General features: G+C 47.7%; 1 protein-coding gene and 1 pseudogene across 1 annotated transcript; both read right to left on the reverse strand.

Annotated features, from left to right (window-relative positions):
• Nucleotides 1–1,201: 1,201 nt before the first annotated feature.
• On the reverse strand, nucleotides 1,202–10,107 carry Gnat2 (G protein subunit alpha transducin 2). Its single transcript, XM_048443491.3, has 8 exons — nucleotides 9,990–10,107; nucleotides 8,125–8,167; nucleotides 7,732–7,873; nucleotides 6,521–6,678; nucleotides 4,924–5,052; nucleotides 4,582–4,711; nucleotides 2,848–3,001; nucleotides 1,202–2,300 (listed from the first exon to the last, which is right to left on the reverse strand). The coding sequence occupies exons 1-8, from the start codon at nucleotides 10,105–10,107 to the stop codon at nucleotides 2,110–2,112; spliced, it is 1,065 nt and encodes a 354-aa protein (XP_048299448.2). The 3' UTR covers nucleotides 1,202–2,109.
• A 708-nt stretch (nucleotides 10,108–10,815) lies between these two features.
• On the reverse strand, nucleotides 10,816–12,107 carry LOC125406423 (large ribosomal subunit protein P2 pseudogene; annotated as a pseudogene).
• Nucleotides 12,108–15,766: the final 3,659 nt, after the last annotated feature.

Genomic DNA, 15,766 nt, shown 5'->3' on the forward strand with positions numbered 1-15,766 from the left:
CTGAATAGACAACCATGCTCTGGGTTCTGCTATTTGAGACAGAGTCGCATTATATGTTCCTGGCTGGCCTGGAACTCCCAGAGATGCCCCTGCCTCTGCCTCCTGGGTGTAGCGCTGAAATTAAGGCTGTGCAGCACTACTGGCTGTAACTCAGTTTCTGTTAAAAGTTGGGGCTTCAGAGTGCCAGAGTCTCCAGAGAAAATTGCTTAGTTTGCTTGTTTCCTTTGAATTTTATTTTATGCATTGTAAAGCATTCTGAGGGACAGAGTGATGGCTCAGTGGTTTAAAAATACAATTGTTCTTCCAGAGGACCTGGGTTCTATTCCCAGCACCCACAGGGTGGCTCATAACTATGTGTAACTCTAGTTCCAGAAATTGATGCTCTCCTTGGACATCAGTGGACACCTAGCATGCAAGTAGTTCATGAACATATGCATCCACGTAGAATAAGGATAAATCTTTTTTAATAAAGCATTCTGAGATGGGGATGCTGGTGTATGTCTGTTATCCTGCTCTTCGCAGAGCGAGGCAGGTGGATCTCTTGAACCCTCAAACTCAAGAGCAGTTTCGGTAATACCATGAGCCCCCATCTCATAAAAACAGAAAAACCAAACAGTTACTCCGAAGAGAGATCCCTAGCCTTCCTCGTCCTGCTGTAGGAGTTCATGATTAGAATCATTGTATACGGAGAGTGGACAGGTCCGTGATGACTGGGGCATGCCATCAGCGTAGTTCCTGCATTGCCTTTAGTGCAAGTGCTTTGCCCAGGTGGGTTTGGTTATTATTTATCTGTTTTATTAATAGCCATACCTAGAGTAGTTCCTCTGGCAGTTCTGGCACGTTGCGGTGTGCATGTGTGTATTCTTTTGCTCGTTCAGACTGTAAAGTGACTTGTCATTTTAGTGGTCTCACATTGGTTCTTTGGTGCGTTTCAAGCCCATGATGCTGGCTGGCTTTCTAGTATTAATATTGCTGGAAGCATCTAAGTGTGAATGGGTGTTTCTGGCAAGGAGCAGATTTTCATTTTAATTGACACTTTCTTTTATATACTAAGCCATGGATGCCAAGTGCTCTCCTCACTAGTAGTTGTAAATGCTAAATCTATACATGACTTCACCACCTCCTGTCAAGATAAATGCAAGCTTCATTTCCCCTCAGAGGAGTTCAAAGGAATAATTTATCCCTGGTTTGTTTGGGAAGATGTTTGCAGCCGGTCTCACGTGGACCCAGCTGCAAAAATCTCCAGTGCCTAAAGCAAGCTCAGCAATCGCTTTTGTTCTTAGGAAGCCTGGAGCAGTTGGGATGAGAATCAGATTGCTCTCTTGTTCCAATTCTATGATCCAGAAGTGGCAGCAGTAACATCCTCAGTGGAAGTATGTTGGTGTCCTCAAGTTCAGCCACACACTCTTACACAGCTAAGCGGTTATTTATAGAGAGAAAGGAAGTTGGTTGGGCACCCAGGGTAGGGGAGAGAGACAATTTATTTTTAATGAAGATGATCATTTCTGAATGAGTGCCTTAGAAATGAGTAGGCTCACATCTTTCATCCAGTGAGCCCGGTCTCTGAGTCGAGGCATATTGATCTGCTAGTAAAAACCCAGGGGCAGGTTTAATTTTTAATAGTTTATCGCTCAATGTAAAGAAGGTTTGCCGTTACACTTTGAGATAATTTACTCTTAATAACCAAGTGTGGAAGTTGCAGCCTTCATGGGCTTTTTGTGGCCGTCCACAGCAGCTTCCATGTGCTTTCTCTTCGGTTAGGTTTGTGCTCTTCAGGATAGCCCTGCGAAGTAGGTAAGGAAGTTACCTTCACTGTATAGATGAGGGACTTTTGCTTCGGAAAAATGGAAGTGCTTCTACTCTACTACTCTGTAGTTCTGCTACAGTACTAGCAGAACTAGTACTGGGACCTGGGTCTTAGGCTCCTTGGCCTTACATTCTTTAAACTGTATTAGCCACACTACTTGAAAAACAGCTGGAAGTGTTCCTTCTGTATCTCCAACAGAATGGGCTTATCAGTCATGTCCCGGCACGTGTTGACTCATTTTCTGCACGAAGTCTCTCAGATTCTAAGTCTGCTTGTAGAATGTGCACCCGAGGAACTGAGCATTAAAATAGCCCACAGTCCTTGAGGTTTTCTTTGATGATAATATCTGTAACTGCATCGAACACAAATTTAACATTCTGTGTGTCTGTCGCACAGGTCATGTGACTGTAGATTTCTTTGACATCTCTTCTCATGTTGAGGTCAAGGAACTGGCTCTTGATATAATTTCCAGCATCCTCATAGGAGTTGTTCCCTGGTTTTAAAAAAATTAGTAAAGTGGAATAAATTAGCCTGTAGTGCTCAATTTTTAGGTGACTAATTTGCTTCTTGGAGTATTGTTTTAGACAAATGTGGTCAGGGGCTGTTGGAGTGAGGGTTCTGTCGTGCATGCAGGTGCCTGTCAGGAGTGAGGATTCTGTCGTGCGTGCAGGTGAGTGTCAGGAGTGAAGACTGTCGTACATGCAGGTGAGTGTCGTGAGTGAAGACTGTCGTGCATGCAGGTGAGTGTCAGGAGTGAAGACTGTCATGCATGCAGGTGACTGTCAGGAGTGAAGACTGTCATGCATGCAGGTGTTTCTCACTTGAGTGGAACAGAGGAAAGCTCCCTGTGTTTCCATTTTTGCTTCTTGGTCGGTATCCTTAGAACAGTCGGTGGCTCTGGTGTATGTATCTGCTCTATTCCAGAAACATCTGAACTTGAACCTCATAACTATTCTTTCCCTAAGGCAACTCCTTTACATGCTTTTGTCCTCTGGAATGAGGCCATCTCGTTATTCTTGTCTGCAGCAGTCAGCACCTACCATCATACTCTGGAAAACAAATACTGAGGTGGACTTTCTTAATTTTCTCCTCGAAGAGGTCCTTCTTGTTGAGGAAGAGGACGATGGAGGTGGCCGCAAAGAACTTGTGGTTACAGATGCTGTTGAACAGGTGCAAAGACTCATGCATGCGATTCTGGGGAGGAAACATTGTGGGAAATAGCAGATCAGCTTGTGGGATGGATGTCTGTTTATTCCTGTTCTAACTGAACAGGCCAGTGTTCCAAATATAGAGGGAAAGCAAAGGAACAGATCATCTGTTTTTAGTGTGGTGGGGTACAACCAAACAGTCAAATCTCCCTCCTGTCATTTTAATTGATCCTAGGGAGATTATTAACATTCCAGAGTCTCAGTTTCCTTGTAGTTATGAATGCTAGAGAGGACATGGATCTGTGGTATCCGTGTAGTAACTGGCGAGGAACACCTATATGTGGAGATCTTTAGCTGCCAGAGTTCAGATAATATTTATAGTGCTGCCGTTAGGCTGAAACCAGGCCCAAATCAGCACTTTGTTACGTATATCTCCAGGATGATTTTGCTAGGCTTCTGTCAGCTGGGGCATGGCTGATGTGGATTCTCTGACCCCAGTGCCACAGGTAAGGGCTGGAGGATTTCCCAGTGCCATACCGCCGGCACTGGGGAGATATGTGTGCGGAGTCCAGAGTTAGCCAGTACCCATGTCAGGTGAGTGGTTAGGGAACAGACTGTTGGGGACCTGAAGTACACCATCAGCTGACTGGAAGTCATTCTTGTCATCTAGTCAGGGAAAACTGATTTGTAGTCTCCTCACTGGTAGCACTTCTGCTGTTGATAACTTCCATACCTGGTACACTCAGACTGATGGGGAAGCCATCTTGACTGTAAATAACGCTGTCAGAAATTTTGGCCAGAAGGTGCAGAGTGCGCTACATTGAACCCTACCAGTTAAGGAGAAGGGAGGAGAACCAAAGCTGGAGTGGGAGCAGGATAGACCGAAGCAGGAGTGACAGTAGGATAGACCAAAGCGGGAGTGACAGCAGTATAGACCAAGGCAGGAGTGACAGTAGGATAGACCAAAGCTGGAGTGACAGCAGGATAGACCGAAGCTGGAGTGATGGTAGGATAGACCAAAGCGGGAGTGACAGGATAGACCTAGATGGGAGTGACAGCAGTATAGACCGAGGCGGGAGTGACGGTAGGATAGACCAACGCTGGAGTGACAGCAGGATAGACCGAGGCGGGAGTGACGGTAGGATAGACCAACGCTGGAGTGACAGCAGGATAGACCGAGGTGAGAGTGACGGTAGGATAACAGCTATTTTTCTGTTGGGCACCTGGCCAACATGGAATAGACGTTTATGTGAAATTAGTGTTTCCACATCTTTGACTTCTTTTTCTCAAACTGAAGAGAAGGGAGCTGGCATAGACATCTTAAGTCCTTGCCCTGCCCATTTTATCTGTCTGTTCCCCTTAGCATCACTTCCTCCAGCTTTGTGTTGGCCGCACTACAATGTTTGGATTCCTAATCTCACACCAAACTCATGCTCAGAAAATCTGGAGCTTTGAAGTACTAACCTCGAACCTGCAGCAGAAAGGGAATTTTCTGGAGTTATTAATAAGCTCGAGGCAGAGACTTGTCTGCTAGGAGATGCCTAGGCTGTCAGTTCTAGCCAGCTGGGCAGTGGAATGACAAGATTTGGAGACGGGGTCACCGAAACTGCTGTAAAGGGCACTCACCACTTCGTCATCTTCCACCAGCACCATGTCATAGGCACTGAGAGCCGCACAGAAAATGATGCAGGTGACTCCCTCAAAGCAGTGGATCCATTTCTTTCTCTCTGATCTCTGCCCTCCCACGTCAAACATCCTAGGGAAGAAGCAGCTGTCAGCAGGGGTGTGGCCACCATGTGAGTCACTGGCCTTTGGTGTTCACCCTGACAGGCGGCTGCCTGGGGCCAGTTAGTAGCAAAATCAGAAATAGGAGAGGCAGGAGGAGAACAGTAATCTGGATTGGACTTCAGCAGAGGCCAAGAAACACACTGTGAGACCCAAGATGCCCCCAGGGAACCGAATGCTGACCTGAAATTTAAATCTTTAACAGAAAACTTGGTCTCGATAATGCCTGTGGTTTTGACTCTGGATCGGAGCACATCTTGCTCACTAGGGAGGTAGTCAGGGTCTGTAATCCGGTCCAGCTGGTTCAGGTAGCTAGGGAAGAGAGTGGTGTTGGTGATGTTCCAGTCTGCAGTCCAGACTAAAGGAGGCACAGGGTCTCCCCCTAAGTCACACGCTAATAGAAGCAGGGCTGGAGTCCACAGCACTGAACCCAGGATTGTACAAATGCTTGTGCGCTTAGGGGAAGGAAAAGGGCTGAGGGCCACATCCACCTGAGGCAAGTGTTCTGTCCTCCTGACTAAGCCTTTCTAGACCCTAGAATAAAACTTGTTTAAATGTGTGCAAAGTTCCATTAAGAGAGGAAATAAACTGAGAGAGACTTGGAAGACACAAGACAAGGCGATGTGTGGGCCTTCTCCCCTGAGTCAAACGGGAATATGAACACACTTTAATATTTGGAGATACTAAGGAATTATTAAATGTTTCGCTATGATATGATTTCTTCTTTGCATTTTAAATTCATATTGAAATTGTTAGGTCAGAGTGATAGCTGCGGAGCGATGGAAAGTGAGCTCAGGGTGGCTGTGAATCAGCTAAACTGGACGCTTCACTGTGTGCCCCGCTTTCCTGAGAACATGAGGAAGTTCACAAAGGGTAGACAGGGCAGCTGTGAACTGAAATGACCCAAGATGGAGCAGGAGGGAAAATTGACATGAATGGCTAATGTGCACCACGTAGTTTCACATTTAAAGTCTCACTAAATCTTAGAAGACGTTGAGATTCCTGTCCCACTTTACAGATAAAGGAAAACTTCAGAGGGATTCCTTGGGAGACAGAGGCAGAAGGACCGAGTTTGAGGCCGTCTTGGCTGCAGTCAGCCCCTGTCTCAACACAGAACAAGAAAGCGCCGTGGCCTGCTGTACAGCTCTGTTCTGTGGTCGCAGGGACCTGGAGCCAAGGGCAGCCTCTGCTGTTTATGCGCAGTCTTTGCCGCGCTAACAGACTTCACTGGGATGTAGTTTTTCTACCAGAAAAAGGGGCTAGTGAGCTTTGAAGGCTAGTAAGTGCACAAGCAAGGACTCTGAGATGTAGTGTATGTTGTGCCCTAGCAGGGACAACCTTCGCAAGGGAAGACTCCAGAAACTCAACGGTAACATTTCAAGATGAGGTGACCGAGGGGTAAACATGGGTCTGTTTGGCCTTACAGCTCATGCCCACTCCTGATACTATACTGTTGGGGGCTGATAGCTGTATCCCTTATCTTTTCAGAACCAGCTTTGCAAAGTTGATAGTCTCTTAGTGTCTGACCATCTTTCTTTGGTTTGCCTCTTGAGATAGGGCCAAGGGCTGCTAAGCAGAGCCGCTCTTTTGAATTTTGTGTCTTCAGCTTCATAGGCTGCAGGGAGGCAGTGTAAAGAAATGCAAAACAGAGGGAACTGGCAGATGTCCCCACAGCCTTAAGTTTAGTTGGTGGGTCCGCGGCTTCCACCGCCTGGCGCTTAAAGCTGGGTGAGGTTTCTCCTGAACATCATCCCATCCCACCTCCCACTCGGAGTCTTACTAAGATGCCGAGTCATTGAGCTGGAACTCTGCAGCTCTGTCAAAGCAGGCTTGAATGCCGCTATCCTTCCACAGCTTCCTGATGACCTCCACCAGCTCAGGGGGCATGGTCCCCTCCTCAATGGAGTCGGCCAGGTTATTGAGCTGTCGACCGGCATCCTGTGTAATCCAGAAATGTGGCTGACGTCAGTGACTGTCCAGGTTTCTGGGAATTTACTGAATGGAAAATTGGCTTTGCTACCAAAGCCTCAGGTGAGAGTGCAGGGTAAGGAAATACGCTAGTTTACTGTGAGCATGCTCTCCAGGTGTAGCTAGTCCTGGGGTGCCTAGAGGATAGTACCAGATGGAAAATTGGCTTTGCTACCAAAGCCTCAGGTGAGAGTGCAGGGTAAGGAAATACGCTAATTTACTGTGAGCATGCTCTCCAGGTGTAGCTAGTCCTGGGGTGCCTAGAGGATAGTACCAGATGGAAAATTGGCTTTGCTACCAAAGCCTCAGGTGAGAGTGCAGGGTAAGGAAATACGCTAATTTACTGTGAGCATGCTCTCCAGGTGTAGCTAGTCCTGGGGTGCCTAGAGGATAGTACCAGATGATCCTTCAATTGCTAGACTTCAGGTTAGGCTGAAAGTAGACGGCTAGAAGGTATAGGTCCTTCGCTGCAGGGACTGGAAGTATAAAAGCTATAACCTAGTGTATTTCAGTGTATAAAAGGCTTTTATTTGCGTATAAAAGGCTTTTATTTGCTTATAAAAGTCCCGTGGCTAGGACTAGAAGCTCAAGGAGAGAATTTAAATGATAAGGTTAAGAGGCAAAAAGATGCTGGAAGTTGATTTCATAAACATTCATTATAGAGGCTGGAGAGATGGCTCAGTGGTTAAGAGCACTGCCTGCTCTTCCAAAGGTCCTGAGTTCAATTCCCAGCAACCACATGGTGGCTCACAACCATCTGTAATGAGATCTGGTGCCCTCTTCTGGCCTGCAGGCATTCATGCAGGCAGAATACTGTATACATAATAAATAAATCTTTAAGAAAAACTTCATTAGAAAGGTAGAGGTTGTTTACCCTACTAGGACTAAAGTGATTTGAAGCTTAGCAGATGCAATTTGAGTTACACAGAGCTTTTTCTTACCCGACTTTCCTTGTGGTTTGCTGGTCTCTTGTCTATTTCTTCTCCTGCTTCCACCCTAAACCAGATAACATTAATCACGTACCGCACAACTTGGTTCCGCATAGTCAATGCCTAGTGTGGCCATGGCTCTGACGATAGCCAGGATGGACTGCAACACGTTCCCATAGATGACAGATTTGAACTCTAGGCATTCTTCTGGAGAGTATCCATCCTGGTGAATGATCCTTCAAGGAACAGACACCAAGCTTTGGGCGGAACCTGAGGAACCAGACCTAAGGGACTGGGAGTCTAGGGGATACAAGGGTCATAGGAAACCGCCTGCTTCTACTGCTGTCTCCAAGTGCAGGCTGAGGGGAGGGACACTGGAAGTCAGGTCCCTTAGCCCAGGGTTCCTTGGCGCTAAGGACCCTTCTACTGGACCAACACTGGCTCCATGGCGCCCCACTCAGTCCTCCCGGGGTTGTGCTGCACTCACTTCATCTGTTTGACGATGGTGCTCTTTCCTGACTCTCCAGCACCTGGAAGGCAAATGTCCATGCTGTCAGTTTCCACCGGCTCTCCCCGGTGGTCCAGATGATGGTATGTGAACAGTGCTTTCTGGGAGACTGACTGAGAGACACCGTGAGCTTAGGCTCGTCCACCTGGGTTTAGAGCAGTTCGTCCTCATTCACGCTATTTACATCGAGACCTGGATTTCCTTTTTTTATGGCTATCCGATACACTGTAAGCTGGTTAGCAGCATTCCTGGTCTCCACCCACTAGAGGCCACTAGCATCCCACTCTTAGTTGTGACAACCAAGGATCTCTAGGTATACCTTGTGGCCCCTGGGACTCAGAAGTTCCCCACTGGGAACCCCCGATAGACTTGTAGATATCCCTTTAAGATAGTCATGCTGCCTGTTTAGACACAAATAGTCTTGGCTGGGATTGGAAAGAGCTGGAACTCTTTGTTGAGATGCTGTTTTTCCTACCATGACGGTATCTGTTATTAGCTGAAACATTCCAGTGTCCTCTTGTCCATCAGATTCTCGCAGTCCTTCCAGGCCTCTCTACTGACCTGATCCCTCCGTCTCCTCCCACCTTGCCTGTGCTTGTTTCCTCTAAACTGCTTATCCTGAACCTAGGCAATCTGCTTAGGCTTAAAAGATCTGTCCATCAGCCCCTGTCCCTGTGTAGCTCCTGCCTTCCTCGGCAGAGCCTGGGTTCATCAGTCCCTGTTCCCGCGTAACTCCTGCATTTCTCGGCAGAGGCCGGGTCCATCAGCCCCTGTTCCTGCGTAACTCCTGGGTTCCTCCGCAGAGCCTGGGTCCATTAGCCCCCTGTTCCCATGTAACTCCTGAGTTCCTCTGCAGAGCCTGGGCCCATCAGTCCCTGTTCCTGTGTAACTCCTGAGTTCCTTGGCGGGGCCTGAGTCGGTCAGCCCCTGTTCCTGGGTAACTCCTGCGTTCCCTGGAGCCTGGATCCAGCATTCAAACAGCCACTTTAGTGTGCATTTGGTCTTCACTGCTTCAAGTCCCCAGGTTCTTCATGGAAAACTGCCCCAGGCAGTCAGCTTTCTGCTACACAAATCAACGGTCCCAGTTCAGTAGTAACTCTGGTGTTTTTATTTCTTGTGTTTTTTTGTGAGCCAGATGTCAGTTGCTTGTTTTCTATTTGAAGCCATGATCGGTTCCCATGACTGACCCCCAGAGGTGCTTTTATCATCTCTGCACCAACCAGTGATCTGCTTAAGATGCTTCCAGTTAATGAACCTTCCAGATGTCAGGGGCTTTCGAGCAATTACTTAACAGAAAGCCAGGAGGGCATTTCTGTTAAAGACTCCATCTTCCCTGTGGCCCTCCCCCCCCCCCCAACATTTATTTTGAGAGCAAGGTGAAGAATCCAGACTACTTGGCAAAAGCCAGTAGGCTTCTCCTTGAGACTGTTGGGATGGTGTGGTGCTTTGCGAATTCATTGCTGAGAGAGAGAGAGAGAGAGAGAGAGAGAGTCCTATCTTATCATATGCCACAGTTCTCTGACTGCAGGATTGGGGTGTGCCTGCACAGCCAGGGTTCTTGGTACTTGTTGAACCCAAAAAGAGGTGTTGTTGCAGTTGGGTAGCCCAGCTTTGTCCTTGCACTATTCATAGTTCAAGGAAAAACAAGACAATTCCAGTGACCATGATATTCTGGGTCCCCCATATTAACTTAGCTCTGCTTGGTTTCTTAGCTTGAGGACTGGACCAGGATGAGAACATGCCTAGCCCTCCCTGTCCCTTGGGGTTGACCAGACACCATCAACCCACCAGAAAGGCAAAGAGTGTTAATCTTCCCCTCCGCTAGTCCGTCCAATGTCACTCACCCAGCAGCAGCAGCTTGACCGTCTTGGCTTCCTTCTCAGCATCCTCCTGCAGCTTCCTTTCCAGCTCCTTGGACCTCTTGGCAAGTTCTTTGTCCTCAGCACTGATTCCGCTTCCCATCTCTGTCGTCTCCTCAGAGAAGAACCGCTTTCTCTAGCTCCGAAAATGTGCCAGTACGGCTTCCGTCTGTGAGACAGAGATAAAGAAAACCTAGGTTGGGATAGAGTAACCTCCTGCTCCCATAAAAGTGGAGTGACAGTGTGGACTGCTTGCTGGTTCTTGCACCCTGCCTACCTTGGTTTGAGACTCCCTCCTCCGGCTGGAAAACTGTTTTTTAATCTAGGGATTGTCCCCTTTATGTCTAGCAGTATGACAGGGTAAGCTAATTAAAAGCTTTGCCAGTCAGGCAAAGGGCAAAGACTCTGATGTTCTTTAATGAGGAAAACGACCTGGGTTTTGACACAGCTGGGTAGAAGACAGGTACTGGAGCCCTGGGAGGAAGCAGCCACCTCCTCCCTTCTGAAGAGCTCATACAAGCCTGCAAGCCTCTGTTCCAGGGATTCCTTTGCATTGGAGAGCCGAAGAGCTGAAGGTTAAGAGTGATCCCCTAGTTGAGTTTACAAGGTCTTGGTTTTAGGGAATCAAAGGGATAGTCCTGGCAGAGACGTCTGCTCCAGGAGCTGTTATTGTTGCTTTGTGCCGGCTCATCTCTCAGAATGCCGTGTGTGTGTGTGTGTGTGTGTGTGTGTGTGTGTGTGTGTGTATGTAAGAGAGAGAGAGAGAGAGAGAGTTTTTTTGTTGTTGTTTTTTGAGACAGGGTTTCTTTCTTTCTTCCTTTCTTCCTTCCTTTCTTTTTTTTCAAGATACACAAAAAGGTTTTATTTGCAGGGGTGCAGAGATTTAATCAAACAAGCCAAATCCCATGTCATCATCTGACTCTTCGGACTCCTCCTTCTTCTCTTCTTTCTTCTCCTCTGCTGCAACGGGGCAGAACCAGCAGCAGGAGCTGCAGAGCCAGGGGCAGCAGAAACAGCCACAGCTCCACCAGCAGGCACACTGGCAAGTTTCCCAACACCCTGGGCGAGGACATCCTCAATGTTTTTCCATTCAGCTCGCTGATGACCTTGTTGAGCCGGTCATGGTCTGCCTCGATGCCCACGCTGTCTAGTATCTTCTTAATGTCTTTGGCGCTAGGAGAGGAGTTGCCCCCAAGGGCGGCAAGCAAATAAGAGGCGATGTAGGGCACGTTGGCTGCTGCGGACCGGCCTCACGCGTGCGACCTCAGTGGCGTCAGGCGGTGAAAGCGACAGGGTTTCTTTGTATAACCTGGTTGTCCTGGAGCTGGCTCTGTAGACCAGGCTGGTCTTGAATTCACAGAGAACCACCTGCCTCTGCCTCCTGAGTGCTGGGATTAAAATCATGTGCCACCACCGCCCGAGTCTCTGTTTCTCTGATTTACTACTGTCCATTTCTTCCATTCACAGACTAAATCTGATTTACTTTTGAATTTGTGGTTTACTGGTGAGTCCTCATCAAGTATTTGCTTAATGAAGACATAAAGGAAAAGGAGTTCATGGTAGAGAGATTTGCCTTGCTTCCCCTTACCCCACACCAGCTACACTTGGCTAAGTGGACTTCGCTGGTATTTTGTGTGGGTTGTACGCCAGTGTCACCTTACACAACAAGCTTCTCCCCTGGGCAGTTGAACCCTGCCTCCGGAGAGGCGGGAATAGCTCTGCTCCCTCGCCCTCGCCCTCATCCTGACTGTCCTGCGGGGGTGAGGGCGTAACCTCACAGTTGCCTCACAGACACTGCACACACCTCATCGGCCATAGCTCTCAGGGCCAGTAGTTTCATTTGGATGAGTCTTCCCAGGGCAACCCCCTCACCTGGACTGAGATACGTTAGAACAGTGGCTCTCAACCTTCCTAATTCTGCAACCCTTTGGTATAGTTCATGCTGTGATGACCCCCCCAACCATAAAATTATTTTTGGTGCTGCTTCATAACCGTCATTTTGCTGCTGTTATGAATCGTCATGTAAATATCTGATCTGTCAGATACCTGATATGCAACTCTTGTGACAATGCCATTCAGTCCCTCAGAGGGGTCGCAATCCATGGGTTGAGAATCACTGTCATGTAAGGAGCAGGCACATCAGATGCCCTAGAAGTTTGGTAGAAAGGCAGTCATCAGCTCAGAAAGCCCAATAAATAATCAGGATTTAACAGTACCTCGGGTGACCCGCAGGGTGTTAAGGTTGGGAAGACCTGCCCTAAGGAACTGTTTCTCCCCAGACTGGCCTGCGCCTTTCTTTAGTCTGTTTCTTGAAATATGGTTGTGAGATCACCTGGCTCTTCAAAAATGTAAAATAGTTCAAAATACTTGTAAAAGATGTATTTTAGAATCTATACATTTGGGTTACTATTCATTTTGGAGGCTAAAATGAAGTTCCTATAAGTGGTTATTATCACCTGGCAAGTTTGAAAACCCCGCCCTACAAAAGTAAATTTGGGATGTATACATTGGCATTTACTAGAAAGATTTTTTTTTTAAACTGTGTTTCATGTAGCCTAGCTTCAAAGCACTGTGATTACAGTTAATGTGTCCCCCCCCCCCCCAGTTTATTTGGTGCTGGAGATCAAACCCAGGCCCATGTGCATGCCAGTGTGTGTGTGTGTGTGTGTGTGTGTGTGTGTGTGTGTGTGTGTGTTTAAAGACAGTAAATTGTTTTGGATGTCCAGGCATGAGATTTAAATTTTTCCCCAGGAGATTCCCAGGAAGAGCCGAGGTGGAAAAGAGCCCTGGAGATGAACAGACCGACTACACCTTTAGAGCCAAAATTGTGTGACAGTGGTGTGAGGGAGAAGCCAGGTCCCCCACGAACCGGCCACGCGGAACCGTGGCTTATCATCTTCCTTTGCCCTCCTCCCAGTGTCTGGCAGACCAGGCTTTTGAGGCTGACGAGAGAGATAGCTGCTAAGGACCTGCGTGGCAATCCGGCTTTCCCAGTCAAAAACTGCCAAGTGCTTAGCGACTTAGGGGCAAACAAGAGTCCCTTTGAAATTGTGGCTGTTTTGGAATCCTGGCTAGGAGGTTCCAGTAATTATACCTCCAGCGCCGCCCTGCCCTGCCCTGCCCTGCCCACAGTATTGGTAACTTAGACGGAGACCAGACCTGCACGGAAGGCCCAACTGTTCACAAGGGGACAGCAGAAGATGGTGCTGGGCCGTTTCTGTGCCTTTGCTACAGGTGGTTCTGCAGCTTCTTTCAGGTCATGCAATTTAGTAACCCCCACCCATCCCAGTGAGTGAGAAAAAGAACCGAACCGTTGAGCAAATGGGGAAACTGTGGACAGCGGCCCTGTGCTTGAGAGAAACCCCCCAGCTTGATCAACACATGTCGAAACATTTGCACCCTTTCTCATCCCAGCTGCTGTTGCTCCAGACTCTAGTTGATGCTGCCTCTGCTTGGTCACAAGCTGTAGGAGGAAGCTCCCCATTCTCACGCTTGAGCTGAGACACTCAGACCACCTGCCTTCCCAGAGTGCCTCTCTTGGAGATAACAGAAGCCGAGAGTAGTGGTCCCCCCTGCATGATGCTGGACAGAAGCCAGGGGTTTGGTTCACAGCCCTAGGTGGCCATATCATTTTGAGTGAAAGCAGGCACTGTTTCCCCGGGGAATTTGGGCATGCTTCCTAAGTGAAGGAGATCTCAGGATCTGCCTCACATTTAGTGAGAAGCTGTGCCCCAGATGGAGTGTGGGACACCGACACAGGAAGAATTGCCTTTGGGAACTTGCAGTCCGTCCCTGTGAGGAGGCTGGGGAAAGCAGAGTAACAATTACAGGGCTGATGCTAATGTTGGAGATTCAGAAAACCTTGCTTCCACCCCCTGGTAGGAGAGGCAATTATACACATCTATTGTGAGTTTAAAAAAAAAAAAGTGTGTGTGTGTGTGTGTGTGTGTAAACCAACAGCTCATGCCCTTAACAAAGCATGCAGCAAGTCAGAGTAGAAGAATCCTGAGTTCTCGGCTAGCCTGAGCTACAGAAGGACCACATTTTAAATAACGATACTACTGAAAGCAAGGGGTGACTATGAAATGGACAGACTTTCCACAGGGAGCCAGGTCAGCAGAAATGGAAGATATGAGTCTGGGGAGGGGAAAGGATGAAAGAGAAAAGGTGTGATGTAAACATGAGCTTAGAGAGACTGCAAAGCTTGATGGGACAGGACAGGAAAGGATGGGAGAGCAGGGAGATGGGGGCAGGAAAAGGAAATTGGGAGCAGCTAGTGAAGGACCTTGAGTGTCAGATAGGGACGACCTGCAGACAAGCACAGGAACAAGCGCTTGGTGCTATTGTAGTTCTGGGTGACTGAGGTGAGGGAATAAGAGTTGATGCTGGGTCAAGCTTGATTCTAGAAAGGTCTGGGAATAGGATGGGGCATAGGAAATTGCCCCGGGCAAGTATTCTTGGGAAGTTTCAGCTGTGTTCTCCAAGTCTAATAAATGCTAGGAGACATCAGTTCCTAGCTAGGCTGGCCTCACTAGAGAGGGAGCCGAAGGTCAGAAAAGCAGGGAAGCTGTTCAGAAGCGGGAGCGTGCTGATGTTGGGAGGGGTCCAGGAAGGTCCAGTTGAGAAGCCATGGTGGAAATCGGTTAGGAGGAGGAAGCAGTATTTAGAGGTAGGCAAGTCCCAGAGACTGAAGCAGCATTGAGGCTCCAATACCACAAGGTTCAAGGCCACAAGGGGGCCCACTCCTTCATTCCCCAAGTCCTGCTCTGCGTGGACAATAAAACCCCACTGAAATTCTGTCCATGTGAGTAGGTGGGACATGACGGAAGCAGGGCGGACTTCCTAACAACCACTACAGACCACGTGACCCGACGTATGGGGGTGAGGAAGGCTCTATAGTGAAGGGTGTGCTGTTGCTGGTAGGACTTCAAGATGAAGGCGCTCAAGAACTGGTTTGCCAGGGTTGGGTGGAGAACAGGATTGCCACCTATTGGCTCGGTTGGTAGATCTGGATTAGGGGATCTTCATAGGCCTGGCCCAGTGTAAGGCTGTGACCCTTAAAATTATGTCAAAATCTGCATTTTACCAGAATATAAATGAGCTTCTATATGATCACATGGTACTTGATTGATAATTTTGGAATTTATTTTGTTCATTTTTGAAAACCAACCTTCTCATAATGTCTAAGGGCTATATTCAGAATAGCCCACTTTCTAAGTCTAGGTGAGTCTGGGTGATTAGAGTTCTGCAGGATTTTTGTTGATTTCCATCCTCTCGATTATGCTGTGACTCTGCATGCTTCTTTTCTGTGTGTATCATATAAATCACACGATTAGGACCTTCCTATTTGTGTAGCTCTTTGCACCCATCCTAACTTGATGTTGTAAGCATTTTCACATGACTAAAACGTTCTCCAAGAACAATATTAGTGGTTGTATTTCATTGAGTTCATGTAGACATTCCCCTGTTTAGCCAGGAGGTGGTGGGGAGGCAGAGGCAGGTGGATCTCTGAGCTTGAGGCCAGCTTGTACAGAGTTCCAGAACAGCCAGGGCCACAGAGAAATCCTGCCTTCTGGAACCAACCAAACAAAAAAACAGGTGCTATTCCCCTTGGGCCTTTATGTTTCCAAATTTTCTGTGGTAAACATTGTAATACTGAACAACTTTGTGGATATTTTTTAGACAACCCTTTATTATTATTATTATTATTATTATTATTATTATTATTATTATTAATTATTATTATTGAGACAGGGTTTTTC

Source organism: Myodes glareolus, chromosome 17 (assembly GCF_982192425.1).
Source record: "Myodes glareolus chromosome 17, mMyoGla1.1, whole genome shotgun sequence".
In the NCBI taxonomy this organism is placed as follows: domain Eukaryota; kingdom Metazoa; phylum Chordata; class Mammalia; order Rodentia; family Cricetidae; genus Myodes; species Myodes glareolus.

Excerpts from the sequence above, each read along its gene's own strand:
- Gnat2 (XM_048443491.3), bottom strand. The coding sequence starts at position 10,107 with ATGGGAAGCGGAATCAGTGCTGAGGACAAAGAACTTGCCAAGAGGTCC. Across the intron at positions 7,874-8,124 it reads ACCATCGTCAAACAGATGAA|GATCATTCACCAGGATGGAT; the intron begins GTGAGTGCAGCA and ends TGTTCCTTGAAG. Across the intron at positions 3,002-4,581 it reads TGGTGGAAGATGACGAAGTG|AATCGCATGCATGAGTCTTT; the intron begins GTGAGTGCCCTT and ends TTTCCTCCCCAG.